This window comes from Gopherus flavomarginatus, chromosome 1, assembly GCF_025201925.1.
Source record: "Gopherus flavomarginatus isolate rGopFla2 chromosome 1, rGopFla2.mat.asm, whole genome shotgun sequence".
Classification (NCBI taxonomy): Eukaryota; Metazoa; Chordata; order Testudines; family Testudinidae; genus Gopherus; species Gopherus flavomarginatus.
In genome coordinates, this window is record NC_066617.1 from 179,214,862 (window position 1) to 179,235,859 (window position 20,998).

The 20,998-nt window shown below is 72.6% G+C and overlaps 2 protein-coding genes across 3 annotated transcripts in view; one reads left to right on the top strand and one right to left on the bottom strand.

Moving 5' to 3' along the window:
- MAEL (maelstrom spermatogenic transposon silencer) overlaps positions 1–19,702 on the bottom strand; it is a 41,373-nt gene extending 21,671 nt beyond the window's left edge. The window contains exon 1 of one of the 2 annotated variants that reach the window (XM_050959984.1): positions 19,292–19,698. In XM_050959984.1, coding sequence (XP_050815941.1) covers positions 19,292–19,423 — 132 coding nt within the window. In that variant the 5' untranslated portion in view covers positions 19,424–19,698. Of the gene's footprint in view, positions 1–19,291 lie in introns of both variants that reach the window. The other variant, XM_050959993.1, reaches the window with a different exon arrangement.
- GPA33 (glycoprotein A33) overlaps positions 1–20,998 on the top strand; it is a 208,447-nt gene that overhangs the window by 58,977 nt on the left and 128,472 nt on the right. The gene's annotated exons all lie outside the window — the stretch shown is intronic.

A 20,998-nucleotide genomic window follows, 5' to 3' on the forward strand; every position in this document is an offset into this window, starting at 1 on the left:
GGGGGGTGCACACCCAGGGTCGGAAGGGGTGCGTTGGCGCGGGGGGGGTGCACACCCAGGGTCGGAAGGGGTGCGTTGGCGCGGGGGGGGTGAACACCCAGGGTCGGAAGGGGTGCGTTGGCGCGGGGGGGAGGAGGTGCACGCCCAGGGTTGGAGGGGGTGTGTTGGTGCGGCGGGGAGGAGGTGCACGCCCAGGGTTGGAGGGGGTGTGTTGGCGGGGGGGTGCACACCCAGGGTTGGAAGGGGTGCGTTGGTGGGGGAGGGAAGGGGGTGCACACCCAGGGTCGGAAGGGGTGCGTTGGCGCGGGGGGGGTGCACGCCCAGGGTCGGAAGGGGTGCGTTGGCGCGGGGGGGTGCACGCCCAGGGTCGGAAGGGGTGCGTTGGCGCGGGGGGGTGCACGCCCAGGGTCGGAAGGGGTGCGTTGGCGCGGGGGGGTGCACGCCCAGGGTCGGAAGGGGTGCGTTGGCGCGGGGGGGGAGGAGGTGCACGCCCAGGGTCGGAGGGGGTGTGTTGGTGCGGCGGGGAAGAGGTGCACGCCCAGGGTTGGAGGGGGTGTGTTGGCGGGGGGGTGCACACCCAGGGTTGGAAGGGGTGCGTTGGTGGGGGAGGGAAGGGGGTGCACACCCAGGGTCGGAAGGGGTGCGTTGGCGCGGGGGGGTGCACGCCCAGGGTCGGAAGGGGTGCGTTGGCGCGGGGGGGTGCACGCCCAGGGTCGGAAGGGGTGCGTTGGCGCGGGGGGGTGCACGCCCAGGGTCGGAAGGGGTGCGTTGGCGCGGGGGGTGCACGCCCAGGGTCGGAAGGGGTGCGTTGGCGCGGGGGGGGTGCACGCCCAGGGTCGGAAGGGGTGCGTTGGCGCGGGGGGGTGCACGCCCAGGGTCGGAAGGGGTGCGTTGGTGCGAGGGGGGAGGAGGTGCACGCCCAGGGTCAGAGGGGGTGTGTTGGTGCGGCGGGGAGGAGGTGCACGCCCAGGGTTGGAGGGGGTGTGTTGGCGGGGGGGTGCACACCCAGGGTTGGAAGGGGTGCGTTGGTGGGGGAGGGAAGGGGGTGCACACCCAGGGTCGGAAGGGGTGCGTTGGCGCGGGGGGGTGCACACCCAGGGTCGGAAGGGGTGCGTTGGCGCGGGGGGGGGTGCACACCCAGGGTCGGAAGGGGTGCGTTGGCGCGGGGGGGGTGCACACCCAGGGTCGGAAGGGGTGCGTTGGCGCGGGGGGGGTGCACACCCAGGGTCGGAAGGGGTGCGTTGGCGCGGGGGGGGTGCACACCCAGGGTCGGAAGGGGTGCGTTGGCGCGGGGGGGGTGCACACCCAGGGTCGGAAGGGGTGCATTGGCGCGGGGGGGGAGGAGGTGCACGCCCAGGGTTGGAGGGGGTGTGTTGGTGCGGCGGGGAGGAGGTGCACGCCCAGGGTTGGAGGGGGTGTGTTGGCGGGGGGGTGCACACCCAGGGTTGGAAGGGGTGCGTTGGCGCGGGGGGGTGCACACCCAGGGTCGGAAGGGGTGCGTTGGCGCGGGGGGGGAGGAGGTGCACGCCCAGGGTTGGAGGGGGTGTGTTGGTGCGGCGGGGAGGAGGTGCTCGCCCAGGGTTGGAGGGGGTGTGTTGGCGGGGGGGTGCACACCCAGGGTCGGAAGGGGTGCGTTGGTGGGGGAGGGAAGGGGGTGCACACCCAGGGTCGGAAGGGGTGCGTTGGCGCGGGGGGGGTGCACGCCCAGGGTCGGAAGGGGTGCGTTGGCGCGGGGGGGTGCACGCCCAGGGTCGGAAGGGGTGCGTTGGCGCGGGGGGGTGCACGCCCAGGGTCGGAAGGGGTGCGTTGGCGCGGGGGGGTGCACGCCCAGGGTCGGAAGGGGTGCGTTGGCGCGGGGGGGTGCACGCCCAGGGTCGGAAGGGGTGCGTTGGTGCGAGGGGGGAGGAGGTGCACGCCCAGGGTCGGAGGGGGTGTGTTGGTGCGAGGGGGGAGGAGGTGCACGCCCAGGGTCGGAGGGGGTGTGTTGGCGGGGGGGTGCACACCCAGGGTTGGAAGGGGTGCGTTGGTGGGGGAGGGAAGGGGGTGCACACCCAGGGTCGGAAGGGGTGCGTTGGCGCGGGGGGGTGCACACCCAGGGTCGGAAGGGGTGCGTTGGCGCGGGGGGGGTGCACACCCAGGGTCGGAAGGGGTGCGTTGGCGCGGGGGGGGGTGCACACCCAGGGTCGGAAGGGGTGCGTTGGCGCGGGGGGGGTGCACACCCAGGGTCGGAAGGGGTGCGTTGGCGCGGGGGGGGTGCACACCCAGGGTCGGAAGGGGTGCGTTGGCGCGGGGGGGGTGCACACCCAGGGTCGGAAGGGGTGCGTTGGCGCGGGGGGGGAGGAGGTGCACGCCCAGGGTTGGAGGGGGTGTGTTGGTGCGGCGGGGAGGAGGTGCACGCCCAGGGTTGGAGGGGGTGTGTTGGCGGGGGAGTGCACACCCAGGGTTGGAAGGGGTGCGTTGGTGGGGGAGGGAAGGGGGTGCACACCCAAGGTCGGAAGGGGTGCGTTGGCGCGGGGGGGGGTGCACGCCCAGGGTCGGAAGGGGTGCGTTGGCGCGGGGGGGTGCACGCCCAGGGTCGGAAGGGGTGCGTTGGCGCGGGGGGGTGCACGCCCAGGGTCGGAAGGGGTGCGTTGGCGCGGGGGGGTGCACGCCCAGGGTCGGAAGGGGTGCGTTGGCGCGGGGGGGTGCACGCCCAGGGTCGGAAGGGGTGCGTTGGCGCGGGGGGGTGCACGCCCAGGGTCGGAAGGGGTGCGTTGGCGCGGGGGGGGAGGAGGTGCACGCCCAGGGTTGGAGGGGGTGTGTTGGTGCGGCGGGGAGGAGGTGCACGCCCAGGGTTGGAGGGGGTGTGTTGGCGGGGGGGTGCACGCCCAGGGTCGGAAGGGGTGCGTTGGCGCGGGGGGGGTGCACGCCCAGGGTCGGAAGGGGTGCGTTGGCGCGGGGGGGTGCACGCCCAGGGTCGGAAGGGGTGCGTTGGCGCGGGGGGGTGCACGCCCAGGGTCGGAAGGGGTGCGTTGGCGCGGGGGGGTGCACGCCCAGGGTCGGAAGGGGTGCGTTGGCGCGGGGGGGTGCTCGCCCAGGGTCGGAAGGGGTGCGTTGGCGCGGGGGGGGTGCACGCCCAGGGTCGGAAGGGGTGCGTTGGCGCGGGGGGGGAGGAGGTGCACGCCCAGGGTCGGAGGGGGTGTGTTGGTGCGGCGGGGAAGAGGTGCACGCCCAGGGTTGGAGGGGGTGTGTTGGCGGGGGGGTGCACACCCAGGGTTGGAAGGGGTGCGTTGGTGGGGGAGGGAAGGGGGTGCACACCCAGGGTCGGAAGGGGTGCGTTGGCGCGGGGGGGGTGCACACCCAGGGTCGGAAGGGGTGCGTTGGCGCGGGGGGGGTGCACGCCCAGGGTCGGAAGGGGTGCGTTGGCGCGGGGGGGGTGCACGCCCAGGGTCGGAAGGGGTGCGTTGGCGCGGGGGGGTGCACGCCCAGGGTCGGAAGGGGTGCGTTGGCGCGGGGGGGTGCACGCCCAGGGTCGGAAGGGGTGCGTTGGCGCGGGGGGGGTGCACGCCCAGGGTCGGAAGGGGTGCGTTGGCGCGGGGGGGGTGCACGCCCAGGGTCGGAAGGGGTGCGTTGGCGCGGGGGGGGTGCACGCCCAGGGTCGGAAGGGGTGCGTTGGCGCGGGGGGGGTGCACGCCCAGGGTCGGAGGGGGTGCGTTGGCGCGGGGGGGGGAGGAGGTGCACGCCCAGGGTCGGAGGGGGTGTGTTGGTGCGGCGGGGAAGAGGTGCACGCCCAGGGTTGGAGGGGGTGTGTTGGCGGGGGGGTGCACACCCAGGGTTGGAAGGGGTGCGTTGGTGGGGGAGGGAAGGGGGTGCACACCCAGGGTCGGAAGGGGTGCGTTGGCGCGGGGGGGGTGCACGTCCAGGGTCGGAAGGGGTGCGTTGGCGCGGGGGGGTGCACGCCCAGGGTCGGAAGGGGTGCGTTGGTGCGAGGGGGGAGGAGGTGCACGCCCAGGGTTGGAGGGGGTGTGTTGGTGCGGCGGGGAGGAGGTGCACGCCCAGGGTTGGAGGGGGTGTGTTGGCGGGGGGGTGCACACCCAGGCTTGGAAGGGGTGCGTTGGCGCGGGGGGGTGCACACCCAGGGTCGGAAGGGGTGCGTTGGCGCGGGGGGGGAGGAGGTGCACGCCGAGGGTTGGAGGGGGTGTGTTGGTGCGGCGGGGAGGAGGTGCACGCCCAGGGTTGGAGGGGGTGTGTTGGCGGGGGGGTGCACACCCAGGGTTGGAAGGGGTGCGTTGGTGGGGGAGGGAAGGGGGTGCACACCCAGGGTCGGAAGGGGTGCGTTGGCGCGGGGGGGGGTGCACGCCCAGGGTCGGAAGGGGTGCGTTGGCGCGGGGGGGGTGCACGCCCAGGGTCGGAAGGGGTGCGTTGGCGCGGGGGGGTGCACGCCCAGGGTCGGAAGGGGTGCGTTGGCGCGGGGGGGTGCACGCCCAGGGTCGGAAGGGGTGCGTTGGCGCGGGGGGGTGCACGCCCAGGGTCGGAAGGGGTGCGTTGGCGCGGGGGGGTGCACGCCCAGGGTCGGAAGCGGTGCGTTGGTGCGAGGGGGGAGGAGGTGCACGCCCAGGGTCGGAGGGGGTGTGTTGGTGCGAGGGGGGAGGAGGTGCACGCCCAGGGTCGGAGGGGGTGTGTTGGCGGGGGGGTGCACACCCAGGGTTGGAAGGGGTGCGTTGGTGGGGGAGGGAAGGGGGTGCACACCCAGGGTCGGAAGGGGTGCGTTGGCGCGGGGGGGTGCACACCCAGGGTCGGAAGGGTGCGTTGGCGCGGGGGGGGTGCACACCCAGGGTCGGAAGGGGTGCGTTGGCGCGGGGGGGGTGCACACCCAGGGTCGGAAGGGGTGCGTTGGCGCGGGGGGGGTGCACACCCAGGGTCGGAAGGGGTGCGTTGGCGCGGGGGGGGGTGCACACCCAGGGTCGGAAGGGGTGCGTTGGCGCGGGGGGGGTGCACACCCAGGGTCGGAAGGGGTGCGTTGGCGCGGGGGGGGTGCACACCCAGGGTCGGAAGGGGTGCGTTGGCGCGGGGGGGGAGGAGGTGCACGCCCAGGGTTGGAGGGGGTGTGTTGGTGCGGCGGGGAGGAGGTGCACGCCCAGGGTTGGAGGGGGTGTGTTGGCGGGGGGGTGCACACCCAGGGTTGGAAGGGGTGCGTTGGTGGGGGAGGGAAGGGGGTGCACGCCCAAGGTCGGAAGGGGTGCGTTGGCGCGGGGGGGGTGCACGCCCAGGGTCGGAAGGGGTGCGTTGGCGCGGGGGGGTGCACGCCCAGGGTCGGAAGGGGTGCGTTGGCGCGGGGGGGTGCACGCCCAGGGTCGGAAGGGGTGCGTTGGCGCGGGGGGGTGCACGCCCAGGGTCGGAAGGGGTGCGTTGGCGCGGGGGGGTGCACGCCCAGGGTCGGAAGGGGTGCGTTGGCGCGGGGGGGTGCACGCCCAGGGTCGGAAGGGGTGAGTTGGCGCGGGGGGGTGCACGCCCAGGGTCGGAAGGGGTGCGTTGGCGCGGGGGGGGTGCACGCCCAGGGTCGGAAGGGGTGCGTTGGCGCGGGGGGGGAGGAGGTGCACGCCCAGGGTTGGAGGGGGTGTGTTGGTGCGGCGGGGAGGAGGTGCACGCCCAGGGTTGGAGGGGGTGTGTTGGCGGGGGGGTGCACACCCAGGGTTGGAGGGGGTGCGTTGGTGGGGGAGGGAAGGGGGTGCACGCCCAGGGTCGGAAGGGGTGCGTTGGCGCGGGGGGGGGTGCACGCCCAGGGTCGGAAGGGGTGCGTTGGCGCGGGGGGGTGCACGCCCAGGGTCGGAAGGGGTGCGTTGGCGCGGGCGGGTGCACGCCCAGGGTCGGAAGGGGTGCGTTGGCGCGGGCGGGTGCACGCCCAGGGTCGGAAGGGGGGCGTTGGCGCGGGGGGGTGCACGCCCAGGGTCGGAAGGGGTGCGTTGGCGCGGGGGGGTGCACGCCCAGGCTCGGAAGGGGTGCGTTGGCGCGGGGGGGTGCACGCCCAGGCTCGGAAGGGGTGCGTTGGCGCGGGGGGGTGCACGCCCAGGCTCGGAAGGGGTGCGTTGGCGCGGGGGGGTGCACGCCCAGGGTCGGAAGGGGTGTGTTGGTGCGGCGGGGAGGAGGTGCACGCCCAGGGTCGGAGGGGGTGTGTTGGTGCGGCGGGGAGGAGGTGCACGCCCAGGGTTGGAGGGGGTGTGTTGGCGGGGGGGTGCACACCCAGGGTTGGAAGGGGTGCGTTGGTGGGGGAGGGAAGGGGGTGCACACCCAGGGTCGGAAGGGGTGCGTTGGCGCGGGGGGGTGCACACCCAGGGTCGGAAGGGGTGCGTTGGCGCGGGGGGGTGCACACCCAGGGTCGGAAGGGGTGCGTTGGCGCGGGGGGGGTGAACACCCAGGGTCGGAAGGGGTGCGTTGGCGCGGGGGGGGTGCACACCCAGGGTCGGAAGGGGTGCGTTGGCGCGGGGGGGGGTGCACACCCAGGGTCGGAAGGGGTGCGTTGGCGCGGGGGGGTGCACACCCAGGGTCGGAAGGGGTGCGTAGGGGGGAGGAGGTGCACGCCCAGGGTCGGAGGGGCTGTGTTGGTGCGGCGGGGAGGAGGTGCACGCCCAGGGTCGGAGGGGGTGTGTTGGTGCGGCGGGGAGGAGGTGCACGCCCAGGGTTGGAGGGGGTGTGTTGGCGGGGGGGTGCACACCCAGGGTTGGAAGGGGTGCGTTGGTGGGGGAGGGAAGGGGGTGCACACCCAGGGTCGGAAGGGGTGCGTTGGCGCGGGGGGGGTGCACACCCAGGGTCGGAAGGGGTGCGTTGGCGCGGGGGGGGTGAACACCCAGGGTCGGAAGGGGTGCGTTGGCGCGGGGGGGGTGCACACCCAGGGTCGGAAGGGGTGCGTTGGCGCGGGGGGGGTGCACACCCAGGGTCGGAAGGGGTGCGTTGGCGCGGGGGGGGAGGAGGTGCACGCCCAGGGTTGGAGGGGGTGTGTTGGTGCGGCGGGGAGGAGGTGCACGCCCAGGGTTGGAGGGGGTGTGTTGGCGGGGGGGTGCACACCCAGGGTTGGAGGGGGTGCGTTGGTGGGGGAGGGAAGGGGGTGCACGCCCAGGGTCGGAAGGGGTGCGTTGGCGCGGGGGGGGTGCACGCCCAGGGTCGGAAGGGGTGCGTTGGCGCGGGGGGGTGCACGCCCAGGGTCGGAAGGGGTGCGTTGGCGCGGGGGGGTGCACGCCCAGGGTCGGAAGGGGTGCGTTGGCGCGGGGGGGTGCACGCCCAGGGTCGGAAGGGGTGCGTTGGCGCGGGGGGGTGCACGCCCAGGGTCGGAAGGGGTGCGTTGGCGCGGGGGGGTGCACGCCCAGGGTCGGAAGGGGTGCGTTGGCGCGGGGGGGTGCACGCCCAGGGTCGGAAGGGGTGCGTAGGGGGGAGGAGGTGCACGCCCAGGGTCGGAGGGGGTGTGTTGGTGCGGCGGGGAGGAGGTGCACGCCCAGGGTCGGAGGGGGTGTGTTGGTGCGGCGGGGAGGAGGTGCACGCCCAGGGTTGGAGGGGGTGTGTTGGCGGGGGGGTGCACACCCAGGGTTGGAAGGGGTGCGTTGGTGGGGGAGGGAAGGGGGTGCACACCCAGGGTCGGAAGGGGTGCGTTGGCGCGGGGGGGTGCACACCCAGGGTCGGAAGGGGTGCGTTGGCGCGGGGGGGGTGCACACCCAGGGTCGGAAGGGGTGCGTTGGCGCGGGGGGGGTGCACACCCAGGGTCGGAAGGGGTGCGTTGGCGTGGGGGGGTGCACACCCAGGGTCGGAAGGGGTGCGTTGGCGCGGGGGGGTGCACACCCAGGGTCGGAAGGGGTGCGTAGGGGGGAGGAGGTGCACGCCCAGGGTCGGAGGGGGTGTGTTGGTGCGGCGGGGAGGAGGTGCACGCCCAGGGTCGGAGGGGGTGTGTTGGTGCGGCGGGGAGGAGGTGCACGCCCAGGGTTGGAGGGGGTGTGTTGGCGGGGGGGTGCACACCCAGGGTTGGAAGGGGTGCGTTGGTGGGGGAGGGAAGGGGGTGCACACCCAGGGTTGGAAGGGGTGCGTTGGCGCGGGGGGGGTGCACACCCAGGGTCGGAAGGGGTGCGTTGGCGCGGGGGGGGTGCACACCCAGGGTCGGAAGGGGTGCGTTGGCGCGGGGGGGGTGCACACCCAGGGTCGGAAGGGGTGCGTTGGCGCGGGGGGGGTGCACGCCCAGGGTCGGAAGGGGTGCGTTGGCGCGGGGGGGGAGGAGGTGCACGCCCAGGGTTGGAGGGGGTGTGTTGGTGCGGCGGGGAGGAGGTGCACGCCCAGGGTTGGAGGGGGTGTGTTGGCGGGGGGGTGCACACCCAGGGTTGGAAGGGGTGCGTTGGTGGGGGAGGGAAGGGGGTGCACACCCAGGGTTGGAAGGGGTGCGTTGGCGCGGGGGGGTGCACACCCAGGGTCGGAAGGGGTGCGTTGGCGCGGGGGGGGGTGCACGCCCAGGGTCGGAAGGGGTGCGTTGGCGCGGGGGGGTGCACGCCCAGGGTCGGAAGGGGTGCGTTGGCGCGGGGGGGGTGCACGCCCAGGGTCGGAAGGGGTGCGTTGGCGCGGGGGGGGTGCACGCCCAGGGTCGGAAGGAGTGCGTTGGCGCGGGGGGGGTGCACGCCCAGGGTCGGAAGGGGTGCGTTGGCGCGGGGGGGGAGGAGGTGCACGCCCAGGGTTGGAGGGGGTGTGTTGGTGCGGCGGGGAGGAGGTGCACGCCCAGGGTTGGAGGGGGTGTGTTGGCGGGGGGGTGCACGCCCAGGGTCGGAAGGGGTGCGTTGGCGCGGGGGGGTGCACGCCCAGGGTCGGAAGGGGTGCGTTGGCGCGGGGGGGTGCACGCCCAGGGTCGGAAGGGGTGCGTTGGCGCGGGGGGGTGCACGCCCAGGGTCGGAAGGGGTGCGTTGGCGCGGGGGGGTGCACGCCCAGGGTCGGAAGGGGTGCGTTGGCGCGGGGGGGTGCACGCCCAGGGTCGGAAGGGGTGCGTTGGTGCGAGGGGGGAGGAGGTGCACGCCCAGGGTCGGAGGGGGTGTGTTGGTGCGGCGGGGAGGAGGTGCACGCCCAGGGTTGGAGGGGGTGTGTTGGCGGGGGGGTGCACACCCAGTGTTGGAAGGGGTGCGTTGGTGGGGGAGGGAAGGGGGTGCACACCCAGGGTCGGAAGGGGTGCGTTGGCGCGGGGGGGGTGCACACCCAGGGTCGGAAGGGGTGCGTTGGCGCGGGGGGGGTGCACACCCAGGGTCGGAAGGGGTGCGTTGGCGCGGGGGGGGTGCACACCCAGGGTCGGAAGGGGTGCGTTGGCGCGGGGGGGGTGAACACTCAGGGTCGGAAGGGGTGCGTTGGCGCGGGGGGGGTGCACACCCAGGGTCGGAAGGGGTGCGTTGGCGCGGGGGGGGTGCACACCCAGGGTCGGAAGGGGTGCGTTGGCGCGGGGGGGGTGCACACCCAGGGTCGGAAGGGGTGCGTTGGCGCGGGGGGGGTGAACACTCAGGGTCGGAAGGGGTGCGTTGGCGCGGGGGGGGTGCACACCCAGGGTCGGAAGGGGTGCGTTGGCGCGGGGGGGGAGGAGGTGCACGCCCAGGGTTGGAGGGGGTGTGTTGGTGCGGCGGGGAGGAGGTGCACGCCCAGGGTTGGAAGGGGTGCGTTGGCGGGGGGGGAAGGAGGTGCACGCCCAGGGTTGGAAGGTGTGCGTTGGCGGGGGGGTGCACGCCCAGGGTCGGAAGGGGTGCGTTGGCGCGGGGGGGTGCACGCCCAGGGTCGGAAGGGGTGCGTTGGCGCGGGGGGGGTGCACGCCCAGGGTCGGAAGGGGTGCGTTGGCGCGGGGGGGTGCACGCCCAGGGTCGGAAGGGGTGCGTTGGCGCGGGGGGGGGGAAACCCAGGGTCGGAAGGGGTGCGTTGGCGCGGGGGGGGGTGCACGCCCAGGGTCGGAAGGGGTGCGTTGGCGCGGGGGGGGGTGCACGCCCAGGGTCGGAAGGGGTGCGTTGGCGCGGGGGGGGTGCACGCCCAGGGTCGGAAGGGGTGCGTTGGCGCGGGGGGGGTGCACGCCCAGGGTCGGAAGGGGTGCGTTGGCGCGGGGGGGGTGCACGCCCAGGGTCGAAAGGTGCGTTGGCGCGGGGGGGTGCACGCCCAGGGTCGGAAGGGGTGCGTTGGCGCGGGGGGGTGCACGCCCAGGGTCGGAAGGGGTGCGTTGGCGCGGGGGGGTGCACGCCCAGGGTCGGAAGGGGTGCGTTGGCGCGGGGGGGTGCACGCCCAGGGTCGGAAGGGGTGCGTTGGCGCGGGGGGGTGCACGCCCAGGGTCGGAAGGGGTGCGTTGGCGCGGGGGGGTGCACGCCCAGGGTCGGAAGGGGTGCGTTGGCGCGGGGGGGTGCACGCCCAGGGTCGGAAGGGGTGCGTTGGCGCGGGGGGGTGCACGCCCAGGGTCGGAAGGGGTGCGTTGGCGCGGGGGGGTGCACGCCCAGGGTCGGAAGGGGTGCGTTGGCGCGGGGGGGTGCACGCCCAGGGTCGGAAGGGGTGCGTTGGCGCGGGGGGGTGCACGCCCAGGGTCGGAAGGGGTGCGTTGGTGCGGCGGGGAGGAGGTGCACGCCCAGGGTTGGAGGGGGTGTGTTGGCGGGGGGGTGCACACCCAGGGTTGGAAGGGGTGCGTTGGTGGGGGAGGGAAGGGGGTGCACACCCAGGATTGGAAGGGGTGCGTTGGCGCGGGGGGGTGCACACCCAGGGTCGGAAGGGGTGCGTTGGCGCGGGGGGGGTGAACACCCAGGGTCGGAAGGGGTGCGTTGGCGCGGGGGGGGGTGCACACCCAGGGTCGGAAGGGGTGCGTTGGCGCGGGGGGGTGCACACCCAGGGTCGGAAGGGGTGCGTTGGCGCGGGGGGGGAGGAGGTGCACGCCCAGGGTTGGAGGGGGTGTGTTGGTGCGGCGGGGAGGAGGTGCACGCCCAGGGTTGGAGGGGGTGTGTTGGCGGGGGGGTGCACACCCAGGGTTGGAAGGGGTGCGTTGGTGGGGGAGGGAAGGGGGTGCACACCCAGGGTTGGAAGGGGTGCGTTGGCGCGGGGGGGTGCACACCCAGGGTCGGAAGGGGTGCGTTGGCGCGGGGGGGTGCACACCCAGGGTCGGAAGGGGTGCGTTGGCGCGGGGGGGGGTGCACACCCAGGGTCGGAAGGGGTGCGTTGGCGCGGGGGGGGGTGCACACCCAGGGTCGGAAGGGGTGCGTTGGCGCGGGGGGGGGTGCACACCCAGGGTCGGAAGGGGTGCGTTGGCGCGGGGGGGGGTGCACACCCAGGGTCGGAAGGGGTGCGTTGGCGCGGGGGGGAGGAGGTGCACGCCCAGGGTTGGAGGGGGTGTGTTGGTGCGGCGGGGAGGAGGTGCACGCCCAGGGTTGGAGGGGGTGTGTTGGCGGGGGGGTGCACACCCAGGGTTGGAAGGGGTGCGTTGGTGGGGGAGGGAAGGGGGTGCACGCCCAGGGTCGGAAGGGGTGCGTTGGCGCGGGGGGGGTGCACGCCCAGGGTCGGAAGGGGTGCGTTGGCGCGGGGGGGTGCACCCCCAGGGTCGGAAGGGGTGCGTTGGCGCGGGGGGGTGCACGCCCAGGGTCGGAAGGGGTGCGTTGGCGCGGGGGGGTGCACGCCCAGGGTCGGAAGGGGTGCGTTGGCGCGGGGGGGTGCACGCCCAGGGTCGGAAGGGGTGCGTTGGCGCGGGGGGGTGCACGCCCAGGGTCGGAAGGGGTGCGTTGGCGCGGGGGGGGTGCACGCCCAGGGTCGGAAGGGGTGCGTTGGTGCGAGGGGGGAGGAGGTGCACGCCCAGGGTCGGAGGGGGTGTGTTGGTGCGGCGGGGAGGAGGTGCACGCCCAGGGTTGGAGGGGGTGTGTTGGCGGGGGGGTGCACACCCAGGGTTGGAAGGGGTGCGTTGGTGGGGGAGGGAAGGGGGTGCACACCCAGGGTTGGAAGGGGTGCGTTGGCGCGGGGGGGTGCACACCCAGGGTTGGAAGGGGTGCGTTGGCGCGGGGGGGTGCACACCCAGGGTTGGAAGGGGTGCGTTGGCGCGGGGGGGTGCACACCCAGGGTTGGAAGGGGTGCGTTGGCGCGGGGGGGGTGCACACCCAGGGTTGGAAGGGGTGCGTTGGCGCGGGGGGGGGTGCACACCCAGGGTTGGAAGGGGTGCGTTGGCGCGGGGGGGTGCACACCCAGGGTTGGAAGGGGTGCGTTGGCGCGGGGGGGGGTGCACACCCAGGGTTGGAAGGGGTGCGTTGGCGCGGGGGGGTGCACACCCAGGGTTGGAAGGGGTGCGTTGGCGCGGGGGGGTGCACACCCAGGGTTGGAAGGGGTGCGTTGGCGCGGGGGGGAGGAGGTGCACGCCCAGGGTTGGAGGGGGTGTGTTGGTGCGGGGGGGAGGAGGTGCACGCCCAGGGTTGGAGGGGGTGTGTTGGCGGGGGGGGTGCACACCCAGGGTTGGAAGGGGTGCGTTGGCGCGGGGGGGTGCACACCCAGGGTTGGAAGGGGTGCGTTGGCGCGGGGGGGTGCACACCCAGGGTTGGAAGGGGTGCGTTGGCGCGGGGGGGTGCACACCCAGGGTTGGAAGGGGTGCGTTGGCGCGGGGGGGAGGAGGTGCACGCCCAGGGTTGGAGGGGGTGTGTTGGTGCGGCGGGGAGGAGGTGCACGCCCAGGGTTGGAGGGGGTGTGTTGGCGGGGGGGGTGCACACCCAGGGTTGGAAGGGGTGCGTTGGTGGGGGAGGGAAGGAGGTGCACGCCCAGGGTTGGAGGGAGTGTGTTGGCCTGGAGGGGTGCACACCCAGGTTTGGAAGGGGTGTGTTGGCGGGGGGGGAAGGAGGTGCACGCCCAGGGTTGGAAGAGGTGTGTTGGCGGGGGGGGGGAAGGAGGTGCACACCCAGGATTGGAAGGGGTGCATTGGCGGGGGGGGGGGAAGGAGGTGCACACCCAGGATTGGAAGGGGTGCATTGGCGGGGGGGGAAGGGGGTGCATGCCCAGTTTTGGAGGGAGTGTGTTGGTGGGGGGGGGTGCACGCCCAGGGTTGGAAGGGGTGCATTGGCGGGGGGGGAAGGGGGTGCATGCCCAGGGTTGGAGGGGGTTTGTTGGTGGGAGGGGGGAGAGGAGGTGCATGCCCAGGGTTGGAGGGAGTGTGTTGGCAGGGGGGGGGTGCACACCCAGGGTTGGAAGGGGTGCGTTGGCGCGGGGGGGGTGCACACCCAGGGTTGGAAGGGGTGCGTTGGCGGGGGGGGAAGGAGGTGCACGCCCAGGGTTGGAAGGGGTGTGTTGGCGGGGGGGGGGGGAAGGAGGTGCACGCCCAGGGTTGGAAGGGGTGCGTTGGCGGGGGGGGAAGGAGGTGCACGCCCAGGGTTGGAAGGGGTGTGTTGGCGGGGGGGGGAAGGAGGTGCACGCCCAGGGTTGGAGGGAGTGTGTTGGCGGGGGGGGTGCACACCCAGGGTTGGAAGGGGTGCGTTGGCGGGGGGGGGGTGCACACCCAGGGTTGGAAGGGGTGCGTTGGCGGGGGGGGGGGAAGGAGGTGCACACCCAGGGTTGGAAGGGGTGTGTTGGCGGGGGGGGGGAAGGAGGGGCACACCCAGGGTTGGAAGGGGTGCGTTGGTGGGGGGGAAGGGGGTGCATGCCCAGGGTTGGAGGAAGTGTGTTGGTGGGGGGGAAGGGGGTGCATGCCCAGTTTTGGAGGGAGTGTGTTGGTGGGGGGGGTGCACACCCAGGGTTGGAAGGGGTGCATTGGCGGGGGGGGGAAGGGGGTGCATGCCCAGGGTTGGAGGGGGTTTGTTGGCGGGAGGGGGGAGAGGAGGTGCACGCCCAGGGTTGGAAGGGGTGTGTTGGCGGGGGGGGGAAGGAGGTGCACGCCCAGGGTTGGAAGGGGTGCGTTGGCGGGGGGGGAAGGAGGTGCACGCCCAGGGTTGGAAGGGGTGTGTTGGCGGGGGGGGGGGAAGGAGGTGCACGCCCAGGGTTGGAAGGGGTGTTGGCGGGGGGGGAAGGAGGTGCACGCCTAGGGTTGGAGGGATGTGTTGGCGGGGGGGGAAGGAGGTGCACGCCCAGGGTTGGAGGGATGTGTTGGCGGGGGGGGAAGGAGGTGCACACCCAGGGTTGGAAGGGGTGCGTTGGCGCGGGGGGGTGCACACCCAGGGTCGGAAGGGGTGCGTTGGCGCGGGGGGGGGTGCACACCCAGGGTCGGAAGGGGTGCGTTGGCGCGGGGGGGGTGCACACCCAGGGTCGGAAGGGGTGCGTTGGCGCGGGGGGGGGGTGCACACCCAGGGTCGGAAGGGGTGCGTTGGCGCGGGGGGGGTGCACACCCAGGGTCGGAAGGGGTGCGTTGGCGCGGGGGGGGAGGAGGTGCACGCCCAGGGTTGGAGGGGGTGTGTTGGTGCGGCGGGGAGGAGGTGCACGCCCAGGGTTGGAGGGGGTGTGTTGGCAGGGGGGTGCACACCCAGGGTTGGAAGGGGTGCGTTGGTGGGGGAGGGAAGGGGGTGCACGCCCAGGGTCGGAAGGGGTGCGTTGGCGCGGGGGGGGTGCACGCCCAGGGTCGGAAGGGGTGCGTTGGCGCGGGGGGGTGCACGCCCAGGGTCGGAAGGGGTGCGTTGGCGCGGGGGGGTGCACGCCCAGGGTCGGAAGGGGTGCGTTGGCGCGGGGGGGTGCACGCCCAGGGTCGGAAGGGGTGCGTTGGCGCGGGGGGGGTGCACGCCCAGGGTCGGAAGGGGTGCGTTGGCGCGGGGGGGTGCACGCCCAGGGTCGGACGGGGTGCGTTGGCGCGGGGGGGTGCACGCCCAGGGTCGGAAGGGGTGCGTTGGCGCGGGGGGGTGCACGCCCAGGGTCGGAAGGGGTGCGTTGGTGCGAGGGGGGAGGAGGTGCACGCCCAGGGTCGGAGGGGGTGTGTTGGTGCGGCGGGGAGGAGGTGCACGCCCAGGGTTGGAGGGGGTGTGTTGGCGGGGGGGTGCACACCCAGGGTTGGAAGGGGTGCGTTGGTGGGGGAGGGAAGGGGGTGCACACCCAGGGTTGGAAGGGGTGCGTTGGCGCGGGGGGGTGCACACCCAGGGTCGGAAGGGGTGCGTTGGCGCGGGGGGGGTGCACACCCAGGGTCGGAAGGGGTGCGTTGGCGTGGGGGGGGTGAACACCCAGGGTCGGAAGGGGTGCGTTGGCGCGGGGGGGGGTGAACACCCAGGGTCGGAAGGGGTGCGTTGGCGCGGGGGGGGTGAACACCCAGGGTCGGAAGGGGTGCGTTGGCGCGGGGGGGGAGGAGGTGCACTCCCAGGGTTGGAGGGGGTGTGTTGGTGCGGCGGGGAGGAGGTGCACGCCCAGGGTTGGAGGGGGTGTGTTGGCGGGGGGGTGCACACCCAGGGTTGGAAGGGGTGCGTTGGTGGGGGAGGGAAGGGGGTGCACACCCAGGGTTGGAAGGGGTGCGTTGGCGCGGGGGGGTGCACACCCAGGGTTGGAAGGGGTGCGTTGGCGCGGGGGGGTGCACACCCAGGGTTGGAAGGGGTGCGTTGGCGCGGGGGGGTGCACACCCAGGGTTGGAAGGGGTGCGTTGGCGCGGGGGGGGTGCACACCCAGGGTTGGAAGGGGTGCGTTGGCGCGGGGGGGGTGCACACCCAGGGTTGGAAGGGGTGCGTTGGCGCGGGGGGGGTGCACACCCAGGGTTGGAAGGGGTGCGTTGGCGCGGGGGGGGGTGCACACCCAGGGTTGGAAGGGGTGCGTTGGCGCGGGGGGGGTGCACACCCAGGGTTCGAAGGGGTGCGTTGGCGCGGGGGGGTGCACACCCAGGGTTGGAAGGGGTGCGTTGGCGCGGGGGGGTGCACACCCAGGGTTGGAAGGGGTGCGTTGGCGCGGGGGGGGAGGAGGTGCACGCCCAGGGTTGGAGGGGGTGTGTTGGTGCGGGGGGGAGGAGGTGCACGCCCAGGGTTGGAGGGGGTGTGTTGGCGGGGGGGGTGCACACCCAGGGTTGGAAGGGGTGCGTTGGTGGGGGAGGGAAGGAGGTGCACGCCCAGGGTTGGAGGGAGTGTGTTGGCCTGGAGGGGTGCACACCCAGGTTTGGAAGGGGTGTGTTGGCGGGGGGGGAAGGAGGTGCACGCCCAGGGTTGGAAGAGGTGTGTTGGCGGGGGGGGGGGAAGGAGGTGCACACCCAGGATTGGAAGGGGTGCATTGGCGGGGGGGGGGAAGGAGGTGCACACCCAGGATTGGAAGGGGTGCATTGGCGGGGGGGGAAGGGGGTGCATGCCCAGTTTTGGAGGGAGTGTGTTGGTGGGGGGGGGGGTGCACGCCCAGGGTTGGAAGGGGTGCATTGGCGGGGGGGGAAGGGGGTGCATGCCCAGGGTTGGAGGGGGTTTGTTGGTGGGAGGGGGGAGAGGAGGTGCATGCCCAGGGTTGGAGGGAGTGTGTTGGCAGGGGGGGGGTGCACACCCAGGGTTGGAAGGGGTGCGTTGGCGCGGGGGGGTGCACACCCAGGGTTGGAAGGGGTGCGTTGGCGGGGGGGGAAGGAGGTGCACGCCCAGGGTTGGAAGGGGTGTGTTGGCGGGGGGGGGGAAGGAGGTGCACGCCCAGGGTTGGAAGGGGTGCGTTGGCGGGGGGGGAAGGAGGTGCACGCCCAGGGTTGGAAGGGGTGTGTTGGCGGGGGGGGGAAGGAGGTGCACGCCCAGGGTTGGAGGGAGTGTGTTGGCGGGGGGGGTGCACACCCAGGGTTGGAAGGGGTGCGTTGGCGGGGGGGGGGTGCACACCCAGGGTTGGAAGGGGTGCGTTGGCGGGGGGGGGGGGAAGGAGGTGCACACCCAGGGTTGGAAGGGGTGTGTTGGCGGGGGGGGGGGAAGGAGGGGCACACCCAGGGTTGGAAGGGGTGCGTTGGTGGGGGGGAAGGGGGTGCATGCCCAGGGTTGGAGGAAGTGTGTTGGTGGGGGGGAAGGGGGTGCATGCCCAGTTTTGGAGGGAGTGTGTTGGTGGGGGGGGTGCACACCCAGGGTTGGAAGGGGTGCATTGGCGGGGGGGGAAGGGGGTGCATGCCCAGGGTTGGAGGGGGTTTGTTGGCGGGAGGGGGGAGAGGAGGTGCACGCCCAGGGTTGGAAGGGGTGTGTTGGCGGGGGGGGGAAGGAGGTGCACGCCCAGGGTTGGAAGGGGTGCGTTGGCGGGGGGGGAAGGAGGTGCACGCCCAGGGTTGGAAGGGGTGTGTTGGCGGGGGGGGGGGGAAGGAGGTGCACGCCCAGGGTTGGAAGGGGTGTTCGCGGGGGGGGAAGGAGGTGCACGCCTAGGGTTGGAGGGATGTGTTGGCGGGGGGGGAAGGAGGTGCACGCCCAGGGTTGGAGGGATGTGTTGGCGGGGGGGGAAGGAGGTGCACGCCCAGGGTTGGAAGGGGTGCGTTGGCGGGGGGGGAAGGAGGTGCACACCCAGGGTTGGAAGGGGTGTTGGCGGGGGGGGGAAGGAGGTGCACGCCCAGGGTTGGAAGGGGTGCGTTGGCGGGGGGGGAAGGAGGTGCACGCCCAGGGTTGGAAGGGGTGCGTTGGCGGGGGGGGAAGGAGGTGCACGCCCAGGGTTGGAAGGGGTGTTGGCGGGGGGGGGCGGAAGGAGGTGCACGCCCAGGGTTGGAAGGGGTGCGTTGGCGGGGGGGGGCGGAAGGAGGTGCACGCCCAGGGTTGGAAGGGGTGTTGGCGGGGGGGGGCGGAAGGAGGTGCACGCCCAGGGTTGGAAGGGGTGTTGGCGGGGGGGGGCGGAAGGAGGTGCACGCCCAGGGTTGGAAGGGGTGTTGGCGGGGGGGGAAGGAGGTGCACGCCCAGGGTTGGAAGGGGTGTGTTGGCGGGGGGGGGAAGGAGGTGCACGCCCAGGGTTGGAAGGGGTGTTGGCGGGGGGGGGCGGAAGGAGGTGCACACCCAGGGTTGGAAGGGGTGTTGGCGGGGGGGGAAGGAGGTGCACGCCCAGGTTTGGAAGGGGTGTGTTGGCGGGGGGGGGCGGAAGGAGGTGCACGCCCAGGGTTGGAAGGGGTGTTGGCGGGGGGGGAAGGAGGTGCACGCCCAGGGTTGGAAGGGGTGTTGGCGGGGGGGGGAAGGAGGTGCACGCCCAGGGTTGGAAGGGGTGTGTTGGCGGGGGGGGAAGGAGGTGCACGCCCAGGGTTGGAAGGGGTGTTGGCGGGGGGGGGCGGAAGGAGGTGCACACCCAGGGTTGGAAGGGGTGTGTTGGCGGGAGGGGAAGGAGGTGCACGCCCAGGGTTGGAAGGGGTGTTGGCGGGGGGGGCGGAAGGAGGTGCACGCCCAGGGTTGGAAGGGGTGTTGGCGGGGGGGGGCGGAAGGAGGTGCACGCCCAGGGTTGGAAGGGGTGTTGGCGGGGGGGGAAGGAGGTGCACGCCCAGGGTTGGAAGGGGTGTGTTGGCGGGGGGGGGAAGGAGGTGCACGCCCAGGGTTGGAAGGGGTGTTGGCGGGGGGGGGCGGAAGGAGGTGCACACCCAGGGTTGGAAGGGGTGTTGGCGGGGGGGGAAGGAGGTGCACGCCCAGGGTTGGAAGGGGTGTGTTGGCGGGGGGGGGCGGAAGGAGGTGCACGCCCAGGGTTGGAAGGGGTGTTGGCGGGGGCGGAAGGAGGTGCACGCCCAGGGTTGGAAGGGGTGTGTTGGCGGGGGGGGAAGGAGGTGCACGCCCAGGGTTGGAAGGGGTGTGTTGGCGGGGGGGGAAGGAGGTGCACGCCCAGGGTTGGAAGGGGTGTTGGCGGGGGGGGGCGGAAGGAGGTGCACACCCAGGGTTGGAAGGGGTGTGTTGGCGGGAGGGGAAGGAGGTGCACGCCCAGGGTTGGAAGGGGTGCGTTGGCGGGGGGGAAGGAGGTGCACGCCCAGGGTTGGAAGGGGTGTTGGCGGGGGGGGGCGGAAGGAGGTGCACACCCAGGGTTGGAAGGGGTGTTGGCGGGGGGGGAAGGAGGTGCACGCCCAGGGTTGGAAGGGGTGTGTTGGCGGGGGGGGGCGGAAGGAGGTGCACGCCCAGGGTTGGAAGGGGTGTTGGCGGGGGCGGAAGGAGGTGCACGCCCAGGGTTGGAGGGGGTTTGTTGGCGGGAGGGGGGAGAGGAGGTGCACGCCCAGGGTTGGAGGGAGTGTGTTGGCGGGGGGGGGTGCACACCCAGGGTTGGAAGGGGTGCGTTGGCGGGGGGGGGCGGAAGGAGGTGCACACCCAGGGTTGGAGGGGGTTTGTTGGCGGGAGGGGGGAGAGGAGGTGCACACCCAGGGTTGGAAGGGGTTTGTTGGCGGGAGGGAGGGGCTGCACATCCCGAGATGACAGTGCGTGGCGGGGTCCAGCCCTGGGCGCCCCTCCCGCGGGCTTGGCCAGGCCCCGCTCACCTCCCAGTCCCGCGAGCAGAGCGGGATGGCGTCGGGCACGCGGGCCACGGGCAGGCCGCGCCGCCGCAGCTCGGGCAGCTTCTCGCGCACGAAGAAGTAATAGGCGTTGCGCGCGCCCTTGCGGTTCGGCATGGCGGGGCGGGGGGAGGGGCACCAACGAAACCTCCGCGCCCGGGCCGGACGCCGCTGCTTTATCGCCTTCGCGCCAGCGGCCCCCCCCCCCCCCGCCGAATCCTCTCCCTCTCAGCCCCGCCCCTCCGCGCAGAGAGAACCAATCATATCACTGAACAGCCCGCGCGCGCATGGGCCCGATGGAGCCACGAGGCGGCACGTGCGTCAATCTCCTATTGGCCGATGAGAGAGGACCTCAGGGTGCGTGCCCCGCAGGCTTCCGAGAGAGAGTGTCGAGTGCGGCGCCAGCAGGGGACACGCCTTCTCGCCCCGGGGCACGCTGGGACTTGTAGTCTCGGTGTGCGGTTCCGAGCCATGCGGCCAGGGCATGCTGGGAGCGGTAGTTCTGCTTGGCTCGCACGCCGAGCAGGGGCTGCTGGTGCCGGCGGGGGCGCTGTGGGGAGGGCGCGCAGGGACATGCAGCAAGGGGGATAAGGGGCTTGGTTGGCACAGGGGGACCAGACTACCCCCAGGGCCAGCTCCAGGCATCAGCTTAGCAAGCAGGTGCTTGGGGCGGCCACTGTGGAGAGGGGCAGCACGTCCAGGTATTCGGCGGCAATTCAGCGGAGGGTCCCTCGCTCCCGCTTGGAGCGAAGAACCTCTGCTGAATTGCCACCGATCGCGATTGCGGCTTTTTTTTTTTTTTTTTTTTTTTTTGGCTCCTTGGGGTGGCAAAACACCTGGAACAGGCCCTGACTACCCCCACCGACGCAGGTGTGCGCCTTATGTACCAGAGTCCGAGCTGCCCTCTGTGAACAGCCTGCCTCTAGCCCTGTGTCATTGCAAAGGGAGCTCAGCTAGCTGTGAGCGAGGTGTCACTGATGCAGCAGTGGCTGCCTGAGACAGTAGCTCTGAGAGGAGTCAACAGCTCTGTTTGCTCAGTGGGGAGTTAACTCCTGTAAGAGGCAACAGGACATTAGGCCGAGTACCAGCACAAGTGCTTTTCTAGTCGGCCTGCAGGCCCCAGCGCAGTAATGAGGATGAGGGCAACTGCAGGCTCCATTAGAACCTGACAGGCCTCCTGTGCTTACTACTAGTTTAACTGAATGCTGCCTACTTGACTGTCACCTACAGGAGGCGGGACATCAGTGAGTACACAGGAGGTTCTAGGCTGCTGGAGCTGGAAACAGCTCTGCCACAGACTTCCAGTGAGACCGTAAGCCAGTCACACAGCCTCTCCGGACAAGATTCTGAAAGGTGCCTAATACCTCAGTTGCCAACCTGCAAATACATATAAATACTGTGTATTAGCTATAGTTGGCCATAGGTGCTGGAACTTGAGTGCAGGGGAGGGGGTTACAGTTTGGTTCAATGGCACTCAGCCACCCCCACTATAAAAATTGTTCCAGTGCCCCTGTAGTTGGCTGCAAGGGGACACTGATTGATTATATAAGCATATTTGAAGAACCTCATTAAGAACCAAATATGGAATTTCTGTTTGTCTCTTTCTGTCCCACACTTTTTCTTTCTCTCACACAAGCAAGAACATAGGGATTGTACTGTACCCAGTGTATAATATTAATATGGTGGAAGTGA